At 36.2% G+C, this 13,320-nt stretch overlaps 1 protein-coding gene across 12 annotated transcripts in view; it reads right to left on the minus strand.

Annotated features, from left to right (window-relative positions):
* Positions 1-13,320, minus strand: part of LOC124555505 (twitchin) — a 367,233-nt gene that overhangs the window by 234,789 nt on the left and 119,124 nt on the right. For all 12 annotated transcript variants that reach the window (XM_047129451.1, XM_047129441.1, XM_047129452.1 and 9 more), the window contains 6 exons: positions 9,952-10,096; positions 9,197-9,336; positions 8,954-9,098; positions 8,705-8,846; positions 7,063-7,187; positions 5,540-5,678 (listed from right to left, as the gene is read on the minus strand). In XM_047129451.1, the coding sequence (XP_046985407.1) occupies positions 5,540-5,678; positions 7,063-7,187; positions 8,705-8,846; positions 8,954-9,098; positions 9,197-9,336; positions 9,952-10,096 (836 nt within the window). The remainder of the gene's footprint in view (positions 1-5,539; positions 5,679-7,062; positions 7,188-8,704; positions 8,847-8,953; positions 9,099-9,196; positions 9,337-9,951; positions 10,097-13,320) is intronic.

Here is a 13,320-nt window from a genome sequence, read left to right on the forward strand (position 1 = left end):
TACAACTAAATAAATAATAAAATAAGCGAATGAAAAAGTTGAAATATTTGTAGTTAACTTGCCTGTTGAAAATCAAATCTAGAAACTAATTTTATTACCTCTACAAGAGATGGCATTGCACAATTGAATAAAGCTTGAAATGGAGAGTTAGACATATCTCAACAGTTATAAGCACAAAAAGTGGCTACAACTGTAGAACCTGGGAAAGTGTATACACTTGAATTACAGAATATCTGATGAATAAAGATCAATGAAAAAAAATTATTCAAAGTATGGAAAGTAAGCTTCTGGATACACCCTAGAGCAAATTGCATACACAAAATGGAGGCATCTGCATTTACAAAGTACAATGTTTCTGAATGCCAGGTAAACAAATATCTTCAAATATCCATAGTGCTCACATCAAATAGAATATAAACTTCAATTATGCCCTAATTCAATGCCACGCCTTTCTCCAACAACAATTACAAACTAACATTCACATGTTTCAAAGCTTTTCTGACCAATTAGCTGTAGCCTACTTACAGCCTAATTTGAAAAAAGGTAAAGTTCCACATTTGCCCTAGATGGGCAAATCAGACATGACCAAATTCCGTGTCATCCTCTGCCAATGGCATCATCAGATGCAGCATGAAGGTGCATGTAGACAGCACGCTGCTCTCCCAGTTCCTGTCAGGTTACTCGACCTTGTAACCACTACTAATCGGTTGAGTAACTGCTCAGTTGGTCTCCTGAGGCTGAGTGCATCCTGCATCAGTCCTCCTACCAAGGAAAAATCCCTGGCAATATCAAGAATTGAACATGAGGTCTCTGCATAGCAGTCAGCCTCACTGACCACTCAGCTAAAGAAGTGGACAGAACCCAATTAGAGCATCTTATTCAAATCCACTTTTGTTCATTCAACTACCTTAGATGGGTATAAAAATACAGAATATTATGCCACATCACAAATTCATGTCAAATAGTATTCTCTAATTTCACAATTATGTATAAGACTTGTAGTGTATCACAGCAACCAAGCTCTACATTCTGGTCCTAATGAACCAATCGGAACTGACCAAAGCCTTTGTCATCTTCTGCCAATGGCATCATTAAATGTGGTACAGAGAGTCATCTGGACAGCACACGGCTCTTACAGCCGTTGTATGCTTTCTGGATCTTCAAGTCACTATTTCTCATCAAGTAGCTCCTTAGTCGGTGTCACGAGGCTGCGTGCATCCCATACCAGTCTTCCTACCCTGAAAAATCTTGACAGTACTGGGAACTGAACCCAGGTCTTCTGCATTAAAGTCAGACACACTAACCATTGAGCTATGGAGACAGACCGCCGTACTGCATCACTTAAAAAGTCTACACTGAAGATTTACTGCAAGACAAGTTGTGACTGAAGAAAGCCTTGGCATATCTGAGCCATGCATAATGGAGATTTTTGTAATCTGAAGAATAATGTGCCAGTTGTTCTGGTATCAAAACGTGGACCAAATATCATGCTGAGGTAACAGTTTAAAATGAACACTACTGTAAGGTACACTATGTGATCAAAAGTATCTGGACAATGGGCTGAAAATGATTTACAAGTTCGTGGTGCCCACCATTGGTAATGCTGGAATTCAGTATGGTGTTGGCTCACCCTTAGCCTTGTTGACAGCTTCCACTCTAAGAGGCATACATTTAATGAGGTGCTGGAAGATTTTTGGGGTATGGCAGCCCATTCTTCATGGAGTGCTGCACTGAGGAGAGGTATCGATGTCGGTCACTGAGGCCTGGCCTGAAGTCAGAGTTCCAAAACATCCCAAAGGTGTTCTATAGGATTCAGGTCAGAACTATGTGCAGGCCAGTCCATTACAGGGATGGTATTGTCATGTAACCACTCCGCCACAGGCTGTGCATTATGAACAGGTGCTCGATCGTGTTGAAAGATGCAATCACCATCCCCAAATTCCTCTTCAACAGGGGGAAGCAAGAAGGTGCTTAAAACATCAATGTAAGCCTGTGTGCCAGCCGGGGTGGGCAAGTGGTTTTAGGCGCTACAGTCAGGAACCATGCGACCGCTATGGTCGCAGGTTCGAATCCTGCCTTGGGCATGGATGTGTATGATGTCCTTAGGTTAGTTAGGTTTAAGTAGTTCTAAGTTCTAGGGGACTGATGACCTAAGAAGTTAGGTCCCATAGTGCTCAGAGCCATTTGAACCATCTTTTAAGCCTGTGTTGTGGTAGTGCCACGCAAAACAACAAAAAACATGACCAACCATCGTCTCCGAAATTTACTGTTGGCACTACACACATTGGCAGATGATGTTCACCGGGCACTCACCATACTCACACTCTGCCATTGGGTTGCCATATTGTGTACTGTGATTCATCACTCCACACAACATTTTTCCACGGTCGAATCGTCCAATGTTTACGCTCCTTACATCAAGCAAGGCGTCATTTGGCATTTACTGGCGTGATGTGTGGCTTACGAGCAGCCACTCGACCATGAAATCCAAGTTTTCCCACCTTGCACCTAACTGCCATAGTACTTGCAGTGGATCCTGATGCAGTTTGGAATTCCTGTGTGATGGTCTGGATAGATGTCTGCCTATTACACATTACAACTCTCTTCAACTGCTGGAAGTCTCTGTTAAACAACAGACGAGGTCGGCCTGTACGCTTTTGTGCTGTAAGTGTCCCTTCATATTTCCACTTCACTATCACATTGAAAACAGTGGACCTAGGGATGTTTAAGAGTGTGGAAATCTTGTGTACAGATGTATGACACAAGTGACACTCAATCACCTGACCATGTTCGAAGTCCGTGAGTTCTGCAGAGTGCTCTCTCACAATGTGTAATGACTACTCAGGTTGCTGATATGGAGAACCTGCCAGTAGGTGGCAGTACAATGCACCTAATATGAAAAACATATGTTTTTGGGGGGTGTCCGGATACTTTTGATCACGTAGTGTATGATTTGTTTGACTAAAGGATATAAAATTTTACTCTTTGGTAGTCAGGAAAAATTTACTTGCACTTTTATGTCTACAGGAAACTAAGAATTTATCTGATATTTATAATGATCAAGAAGGAGTACATGTGACTACCAATAAGTATACTACCTTAACACTAAAGAGACACGACTGCTTGGATTATCAAGGAATTATTATTCATTGTGTATACTTTTTCATCTCTGGTAATGTTTGTTGTGAAAAATGCTAAGATACACAGCAGTTCAGAATCTACATTAAACTGTACTTCCGCCAATAAGTGGCTGGGTAAGTCAGTTCAAAGGTCAGAGGAAGGCAATGGCATACCATCTCCAACAGGACCATGCCTAGCAAAGCACTATGGTGTTCAAAACAAACTTTGAAAAAACACAATAAATCCAATTTTCTTCTGCAAAAAGTACAGTTCCTTCAATAAGTATAACACATCAACAAAAGTCAGTATACAGGGTAGTGCATACTAAGTTTTTGGGTGTACATATAGATGAGAATCTTAATTGGAAAATTCACATTTTGGATCTTATAAAGCAACTAGGTTCAGCAACTTTTGCAAGCAGAATAATAACCAATTTTGAGGATACAGAAATTAGTAAGCTAACATATTTTGCGTATTTTTACTCTCTGATGTCATACGGAATAATATTTTAGGGTAACTCAACATTTAGACAAAAAGTATTCACTGCTCATAAGAAAGTTGTTAGAATAATGTGTGGGGTTCATAGTCACACATCTTGTAGGCATCTTTTTAAAAGATTGGGAATTCTTACAACAGCCTCATAGTACATTTACTCACTAATGAAATTTGTTCTCAACAACATGGACCAGTTTAAAAACAACAGTGACATTCACGATTATAATACCAGAAAAAAGAAAGACTTACACTATTCTTTACTCAACCTATCTTTGGCACAGAAAGGGGAAAAATATGCTGCTATAAAAATTTTCAACAAATTACCAGAGGAAATAAAATGTCTGACAGACAGTAGTAATAGCTTCTAAAATAAATTGAAATCATATCTCCTTGAAACTACTTCTATACCATAGATGAATTCTTGGATAGGAATAAATAATAGATATATTAACCTTGTATTGTAATATATATATATATATATATATATATATATATATATATATATATATATATATATATATATATATATATATAAAAATAATAGAGGGAAACATTCCACGTGGGAAAAATTTATCAAAAAACAAAGATGATGTGACTTACCAAACGAAAGCGCTGGCAGGTCGAAAAACACACAAACAAACACAAACATACACACAAAATTCAAGCTTTCGCAACAAACTGTTGCCTCATCAGGAAAGAGGGAAGGAGAGGGAAAGACGAAAGGATGTGGGTTTTAAGGGAGAGGGTAAGGAGTCATTCCAATCCCGGGAGCGGAAAGACTTACCTTAGGGGGAAAAAGGACGGGTATACGCTCGCACACACACACATATCCATCCACACTAGTGGTGGGCAGGAAATCGTGAACAGATACGCGATTTCCTGCCCACCACTAGTGTGGATGGATATGTGTGTGTGTGCGAGCGTATACCCGTCCTTTTTCCCCCTAAGGTAAGTCTTTCCGCTCCCGGGATTGGAATGACTCCTTACCCTCTCCCTTAAAACCCACATCCTTTCGTCTTTCCCTCTCCTTCCCTCTTTCCTGATGAGGCAACAGTTTGTTGTGAAAGCTTGAATTTTGTGTGTATGTTTGTGTGTCTTTCGACCTGCCAGCGCTTTCGTTTGTATTAATATACATATCTGTGTGTGTGTGTGTGTGTGTGTGTGTGTGTGTGTGTGTGTGTGTGTATTGCTTGTGCACTTGACATGTTCCACATCATAACAGCTACTGTACCATGCGATTGATCAATGGAACACGCAACCAACTAACTAACTAACTTTGGATTTATAACACCTTTACTCTATGTTTCTTCTACTACTTTTTGAATCTTGAGCTGTGTCCTTAAGTTTAATCAAATTTTTATTATCAATTCAGTGGCAGTGTACTGCAACCCATCAGAAAACATCACATGAGGGATCTTTAGCAAAAGAAAGAACACTGGTCCAGCAGATTAGTGAATTTACCACTTATGTACAATCAGGAGTGGTTGTCTTCAAAGTAGGAGCCACTTGAATCCCCACAGTAGGAGCCATTTCCATCTGCACATATGTTTTCATTCCTTCAAGTGCCCAAAAGACTTCGTCATGCAGCTTTTTGTGAAGCTGTGCTGGAGCATTGCCATTTTTGCCTTTCAGCACAGCATAAGAAATTGTCAGTAGTGAACAGAGTTGATTGGTTTTGATGAATTTTGTCACAGTGCAAGGACACATTCAAGACTGAGAAACAGACACCCAGTAATAAGCCCACATAACAAAAAATGGTTCTTTAGTAAAATGAGCTCTCTCAGCGGTTCTAAATTGATGTAATACATATGCAACTTAATTTCTTTGTTCTTCCTCCAAACAATGAGATAACAGATGCTACTTATTTATAATTCAGAGCTGAAAATTCTCATGACGTACAAAGAAAACCTTATTATATCTGTACCTGTCAGATTCCTTGATTGGTTCTCCATTGAAAAACCATTCAGCTGGAGCAGTCTGATCCTGAAGTTCAATGTCCAGCACAAGTTTTTCTCGTTCTACCACAGTGGTGTCTTTAAGTTTCTTGTTGAAACGATTTTGATCTATGAGCACATAACATGTAATTAATTAATACAATGTTAACTTCTGCTTACACACTTACGTATAGAGAATTATATAAGTAACTTACATAATGTAAAACACATTTTTTATCATTACTGTCTATCAAGACACAAAGTTGTCCTTCATACTGCATGTGATATATTCAACATATTCACATATGTAAGTTTAATCTAAATGAAATTGTATTAGTACTTGAGATTATCTTTCGGGCACACTTCGAAATCTTCTATTGCATAGTGGTTTTTCTCTAAGGCATTTCTGGACAGTGTTTTTAAACATATTCAGTGACACATTGTGTGCTGACACAGGCAACATGTTAAATAGTTTCACCATCACGTGTTTGTAACTATGTTGAGTTTTCTTAAGTCTAGTGACAATGATGTCTGTCTTCTGTTTTAGGCATGTGTTACACTGATGGACAGCTTGTCATAGTTTGTAACAGTGTTGGTTTTCTTTTGTATGTATTAGACAACTTATTGCAAATAGGGACATAACTGTTGGTATTTTTAGTTTTTTTAAATGTGGTCCACAAAACTCATTTTCTCTGACTCCATGGATGCATCTGATTGGCTTCTTATTCCAAATGAGAACTTTTTTTGCCCCAGAGAACATCCCCCATAACTAAACACCATATGTAAAATGGGTGTGGAAAATGGCATAATATGAACTGAGCAACAGCTGTCACTAACATATGATCATAGTTTAAGAAATAAATACATAACATGTGGTAACATATTATAGATATAATTGGTACAATTCTTCCATGTTAATTCTGAGTCTAGATGGATCCCAAAAAGATCTGAAGCACAGCTGTTGCCATCATCTTTAATGCATAAACTAAAGAGAATATTTACAGTTTCTTCATGACTAATACATAATTCATTGATTTTGAACCACTTACTGGTTGCTCTGAAATGATGTCTACTTTTTTGCTTTAATGTTTCAAAGTCTTTCCTAGCTGTAACAAAAGTAGTATCATCCCACAATGAGTATGAATATACACAACATAATATTGGGCATGTTATTTACACATATTATTAAGAGTAAAGGTGCAAACACAGGAACCAGTGGCATACCCCACGTGATATCCAAGACTTTTGGTCTAATATTGTTGAACTGCAGAATTGGTTTTCTGCCAGTCAGAAAGGATATGATCAGAGATAGCTCTGAGTCTCTAAAACCAGAGAAGTATAGTTTTTCTAGCAGAATTCTATGGCTATTGTCCACTGTGCATACAAGTTCTTTGTTATGAATTTTGGGACTGACAGGCTGAGAGATTCAATTTGATTTGTTACAGCTAATGTTTTATTTCTGGTTATTTCATCTTAGACTATTCTCATGTAAATCAACAATAAAAACACTTACACTGGATAACTAGTTCAGCCTCTGTCTTGTCAGCATTACTGACACAGGAATACATTCCACAATCTGTTACTTTGGAGTCCTTAATTATAAGCTTTCTCTTCCTTCCGTCTTTCACAATATGTATTCTGAAAGAAGAGAAAAGTCATATCATTGAGCTATGAAGAAAATACAGGAAATATTACCAATACCAACTGTGTACCTGGTGTACTAAATGGAGATGGAAATGTTTTCAATAATGCATTCTAAAATTATTACATGGTGACTTTTATAACAGTCAACAGTCACTAAGTATTGCATAAAGTTTGTTTTATAGTTCTTTCCATCCTTCTTTTGGCATGATGTGATGCAACTAGCAAATATCTCTCAATGACTGAAATACAGTTTGCAACACCTTATTTTGCACTTGACAATGAATACTGACACAAGGTCAGTGAAATTCATAAACAGAATCACAAACACAAGTTCTGCTGTTAGATCAAGTTTGTTTGTTTATGTGATTGCCATGAAATGTGCTTTGGGGTATTTTATTGATCATAACATACTAAACAAACAAAATTTAATTATTTGTGAAAATTGAACAAACATGGAAGGAATCCTCTGTTTATCAATTGGCAGCAGGCACAGAAATGACAAAAGTGTGAGACAAAAGCAAGTTTTGAGAATTAGAACTTTTTAAACCTGCCCAGTGATAAGACAGGACTGGAATACAACACACAAAACCTCCACCAGGGCTACTGAAAAATTTTTACTAACATACTCTTTATTTTCCATACATAAAGGCAGCTTCTTGTTGACTTCCCAACCTCAGTAATACAGTAATCAGACCCCATGACTCTCATCTTCATCCTCTTCAACACATTATTTGTTTTCTTTAGTACCTGTTCAGATTTTCAAGTTTCATCTCTTTTTGCAGTTCATTGTTACTCTCCTCAGTCACCGTCTCAATAAATGCCTGACTTGTTCCATTGAATCAATCCATTTGATTTCTTCTGCTGGAGTCCTGAACATCTCGTCACATTTGTTTATGTTTGCTACTGCCAAACAAGTTGAGTATGTTATATGTTTATTCTGTTATAGTTTAATTTTGGAGCTTTCCATACAACATTTATTACTGTTCATGTCACTGTTATTTATTAGCATTCGTAATTATAACCAGTCATAATTCGCAAGATATTACAGAAAAAAAACATATATTTATTTACACAAAGTTTTTAAAAATATCTCTTCTTGTACAGCAATTACATTTGACTAAGGTCCCACTATCAAGTGCATTAAAATGATTCAGAAAAGCGTAGCCACTTTAAAATGTGCTAGAACATGATCTATGTCAAACTGAATGTTACCTTTGATAGTAAAATTGCAACTTAAATCAACTTTTTACATAGTAAGTTTGCTACCAATACTTACATGAAACACTAAAAACATACTCAAAACACACATACAAGTACAGTAGTAAGTCAAACAGTGTTTGTATGAAACACCTCAGAAATACTACTGGAATATGAATTAATGAAGAATTTGTTATAAAATGATTTAATTTTAGTCATAGTAACATTACAAATATTCTGACAATCCTATTACTACATCTTAGCTTTACTCTAACATATTATTCACAAACTTTTTCACAAAAGTGTTGTATTACCTTTTATCTGGTTTCACTTCTTCATCACCTTTCATCCATGTAACTTCCCCTCCGGCATCATCAAGTTCACAAAGTAATGTGACAGTTTCCTTTTCTGTTATCTGTTGACTCTTCAACACTTTTACAAACTTGTAAGGATATTCTGTAATATGGAAACAAATCTCATGAACAGTTAACTAAATGGAGATTCATTATATTCAAACATTACCAAAAATTTGAAGAACTAAACTTTCTAGTCTTTTATCTTACCAATTATTTTAACTGTTGTCGTGGTTTTATCATCCTGCTTAGCAATTCGGCAAGAATATTCACCACTGTCAGTAAGTTCACAATTCTTGATTGTCAACCGGCAGATACCAGCTAAGTCCTTGCTCATTTCATATTTATCTCCCTCCTTTACACAAAAATTAAAATGTGATTTAAAAAAAATTAAACTGTTAAGTACAGTTAGTAATCTACATTAAAAGCCAAATTAATTAACTGAAGTTATACCTCAAGTTTTGTGTTTCCTTTGTACCAATGTATAATAGCCATGCTGCTGCTAACAGTACATTCCATGGATGTTTCATGTTTTGTGAAACCTTCTATTTTCTTGCTTAAAGGTTTCAAAAATGAGTATACCGGCTCAGCCTCTGTAAAATAAATATTGATCACAATGGTATTCATAAAACACTCATGATGTCTAATATGCCAAATGATTTACATACATAAATAAATCAACCACAACAGAAGAAACTAGCATGGAATGTGTTTTGGTATGTTCGGATTTGATTTGCAACTAGTGCAAGTAACTGAAATGGGTGTGCTGTTTTAATAGCATCACCTATAGTTTTACAAAAACCTTGGAGTTACAAAAAACTTATTAGGTTATTTTCAGTTTGTGCTGATATTTTAATAAGAAATGACAAACGTTTTCATGAAAACACATTATTTATGTGTAAGTTGACTGCTGGTTACAGAAGTTGAAATTACTGGAGAAAGTAAATTCTTAAGTTATTTCACAATGGAATAAATGTAACATTTTTTCTGTTTGTTTATGGAACACAGGAAAAACACACTTCATAAGAGCAATACTGGGAATGAAAACAAGTTTCTTCCAGGATGTGGGCAAAACAACATATACTGATGTTCATGAGAACGTTTGATGCTTTACATTCTTTCTTCTTAGGTGCACACCTGAGAACATATTTATTTATAAAATAGCAAACATAGCATTAACGTTTATGTTCCAGAATATCATAGCTTACCTTCAACATTTAAGAATGCAGTGCATGAAACACCTCCAATTTCTACAGTATATTTTCCAGTATCTTCAACTTTGGGCATGTTAATGATAAGTTTGTACACATCATTTTCATTAACAAATTTGTACTTTGAGCCAGGAAACAGCTCCTGCATTGAAGAGAAATACTGGTAAATTATGACATGCACAAATGAAAATTTACAGCCATGTCAAGGAAATTTTATCCATGTGAAAACTTGCCTCTATATAATTTAGATTTATTTCCATATTTAAACTTAAGCAAACATGATACATAATGAGAACTTTGTTTTAATCATAATTCATGTATTTGTTTCATTAATCACTCAATTACTTTTATTTTTGATGAATGAGTCAGTAGAGAATGAATGCTATGCTGTAGTTGGAAGTAAGTGAGCATTTAGGTGTGACATAGTGAGTAGCTGAAATGAACATACACTACATGAAACAGTATCAATATAGATGAACAATCTAAAAGATGACTATGATGTCAAAAATAGAATTATGAATCCTAAACACTGGTTGTTGTCACTAAGGGGAATATTTGGTTCTGCACAAACGTGTGGCTAGCATTATGTTTAACAACAATCAAACTCATATTTATATGTTATCAAAAGTTCTGGCAGAATGTTAACAATTTAGGAGTAACATAAACCACTCATCTGACAGTAGAGGAGTTGATTTGTTGACAGGCACTTAAAAAAAAGAGTGAAAACTTCACTATCCTTTAGATGCATAGAGCTAGGCTACACTGTGCCAGCTGAATATCAATCCGTGTGTGTCTGTGTGTGTGTGTGTGTGTGTGTGTGTGTGTGTGTGTGTGTGTGTGTGTGTGTGTCCTCTATTTAAGTTTTCATTCTCTTTTGTGTTCCTGTCAATGACTCAATCTTCCAGTCTTCTATTACTCAGTGAGTTATTTCCCTTACTCCGAAATTATTTAAAAACTCACATTTATTGATTACCAAGACTTTGGAGGAGTTTAGAAAGGAAAAATATGTGGCATAGTAGGCACTTACAGCAATGTGGGCATTTTTCTTTTAGTAAGCAAGCTTCTTTCAGTCAGATTTCCTTGCAAATCAGCACTTTCAAATCATTAGTGTCAGAAAAAGGACTATGTATTAATCACACACTGTTGACAGGGGATGACCCAAGGAAGCCATACTGAGACCCCTTTTATACATATTATATATGTGAGGTCTTTATGATTGTTTCTAGCTATGTGTAACCATCTGGCAGTTCAAAGATTATTTTTCTCTATATTCAACAGTCCTCTCTAACACAGTGAAAGCAATTGTCAATCATATTGTACCAAAGCTAACAATTTAGCTGAAAGAGAAAAAATAATCTAAAAATGTCATCAGTGGTCATTTTTACATGAAGAAGAGTTCTGCATTATCCTGATATTATGAAGGATGGTGGAATCAAGGTCACATCCAAAAATCCCTTTAAATTTCTGATTACTGTGGAAAGCTCATATAGTTACCGTTTCAACAAAGACAGAAACACAGATGAATGCAAAAGATTCCCGTAAAATCATTCTTGGACTACAACTAAATAGTTTGCAATAGTAGGACAATTAACTCGATTAACAGACAAGTCATTCTCCAGTATCGTTTCATTTGAACATGCCCTGTAGCCATACTCACCACTCCTGTGAGTGCTCTACATGCAGAGTCAGGCAAAATACCATTGGCTAGAAGGAAGGAAGAACTTGCAGATGAACTCATGTTGAAAGAAAATCCACAGGAAGACCATAGTTAAATAAACAGGTTATTGAAGTACCATTTAGAGATATAAAAATTCACCAATTTCATGACAGACATAAGAATGATGCTATGATTAAAATTGTTTAAATGGTGGGCCTTGCTTGGCAACAAAACACAAGAATACAAAATCTTACCACAAATCCTAATTCTATTCAGTTACTGAGATGAAAAGCTACTAGTGTTTGATAACACTGATAAATGGAACAAAAGTTCTACAAAGCTGAATCTTGAAATCAACATATTACTTAATACCATACACCTAGAATAACACAGGCTTATATGGTTGGATCAAGCAAGGAGAAGAATAAGCAGTGCAACATACAGCGCCACAGAAAATTTGCAATCTCTTTATTGCCTACCTAAAGAATCAACTATCTGTTATGCAAAAGCCATCGCAATCAGGGAAGCAGTAAAACATGACAGATCTTGGACACAAAGTAAGATAATGGTAATAACTGATTTCCTATTTATACTGGAGAGTCCTAAAAATCCCAGAAGGAGTACAAATGTCCTGTCTATAATTGTAGATATTACCACAAAAGCCATACAAATATGCCAGCAGTCATAATAAAGAACTTTTAGGGGATTCCAGGACACTGCAAACTCAAGTGAAATTCTCACCAATACAGTTCCTTATATAGAAATAATAAGTTTAATCAATAATAAAAGGGAGAAACAATGAGGACTGGTAGATGCAATTGAATTAACACACAATTACACAATAAGCGCATCATTGAAAACTGTAGCCCAAGCCCGCATCACTTCCATGGTTCACAATTTGAAATAGAAATCGTCAATGCATAACAATGATCATGTATGTGAAGTTAAACATTAGTAAATTTTCTACCCACCTATCCCATATAGGATTGTGGTTTGCGCAATGCAGAAGGGAATGTGAACCATGCAATATTTTCGTGCATCAGGTATAAGTCAAAACAAAAATATTTTCACAGATCCTTGCTGTTATCTTAGACAACTGACTGATATTAAAAGTGATGTTTAGTTATTTGAAACTATGTCATCTGACTGCATATAGACCCTATGTGACTCTGTTGGCTTTCCTGGCACAATAAGTCTTGAAAGTCTCTTTGGGTTAGCTGCTGGATACTAGTACATATAACGATTTATCATTGCCACTGGTGTTCTACTAAGGGTGGTGCCACTTGCCCGGTCTCGGAAGGCAGAAACTGTGATGGGCAGCACATGTGCCATGTACAGTGTGGAGGCCTATATAGACTGTCGATTCGCAACCTTGACATCAGTTCTCAGTGGGACGCAGCTGCAGAAGCAACATTCTCCTGAAGATGGCGAACAGTTGGATCACTGAAATATTGAATCTAGTTGATTTTAGTATCTGACAGCAAACCTGAAGAGACTCTCAATACATTTAGACCCTATGTTTGCAATGTACATGTACATTCTGTGACGATTTTATTACACATGCCTCCATAGGAAAAGTTCCAAAGTCAACATGGTCACTTAACTTAACCATGAGAAGAAAGCTACTCCAGTGCAACATTAAAATATTTTACATGTTGGACTGAACTGTCACATATTTAAACTTTGTGGAAAAATCTTAAGGGAGAACT

Source organism: Schistocerca americana, chromosome X, assembly GCF_021461395.2.
Source record: "Schistocerca americana isolate TAMUIC-IGC-003095 chromosome X, iqSchAmer2.1, whole genome shotgun sequence".
Lineage (NCBI taxonomy): Eukaryota > Metazoa > Arthropoda > Insecta > Orthoptera > Acrididae > Schistocerca > Schistocerca americana.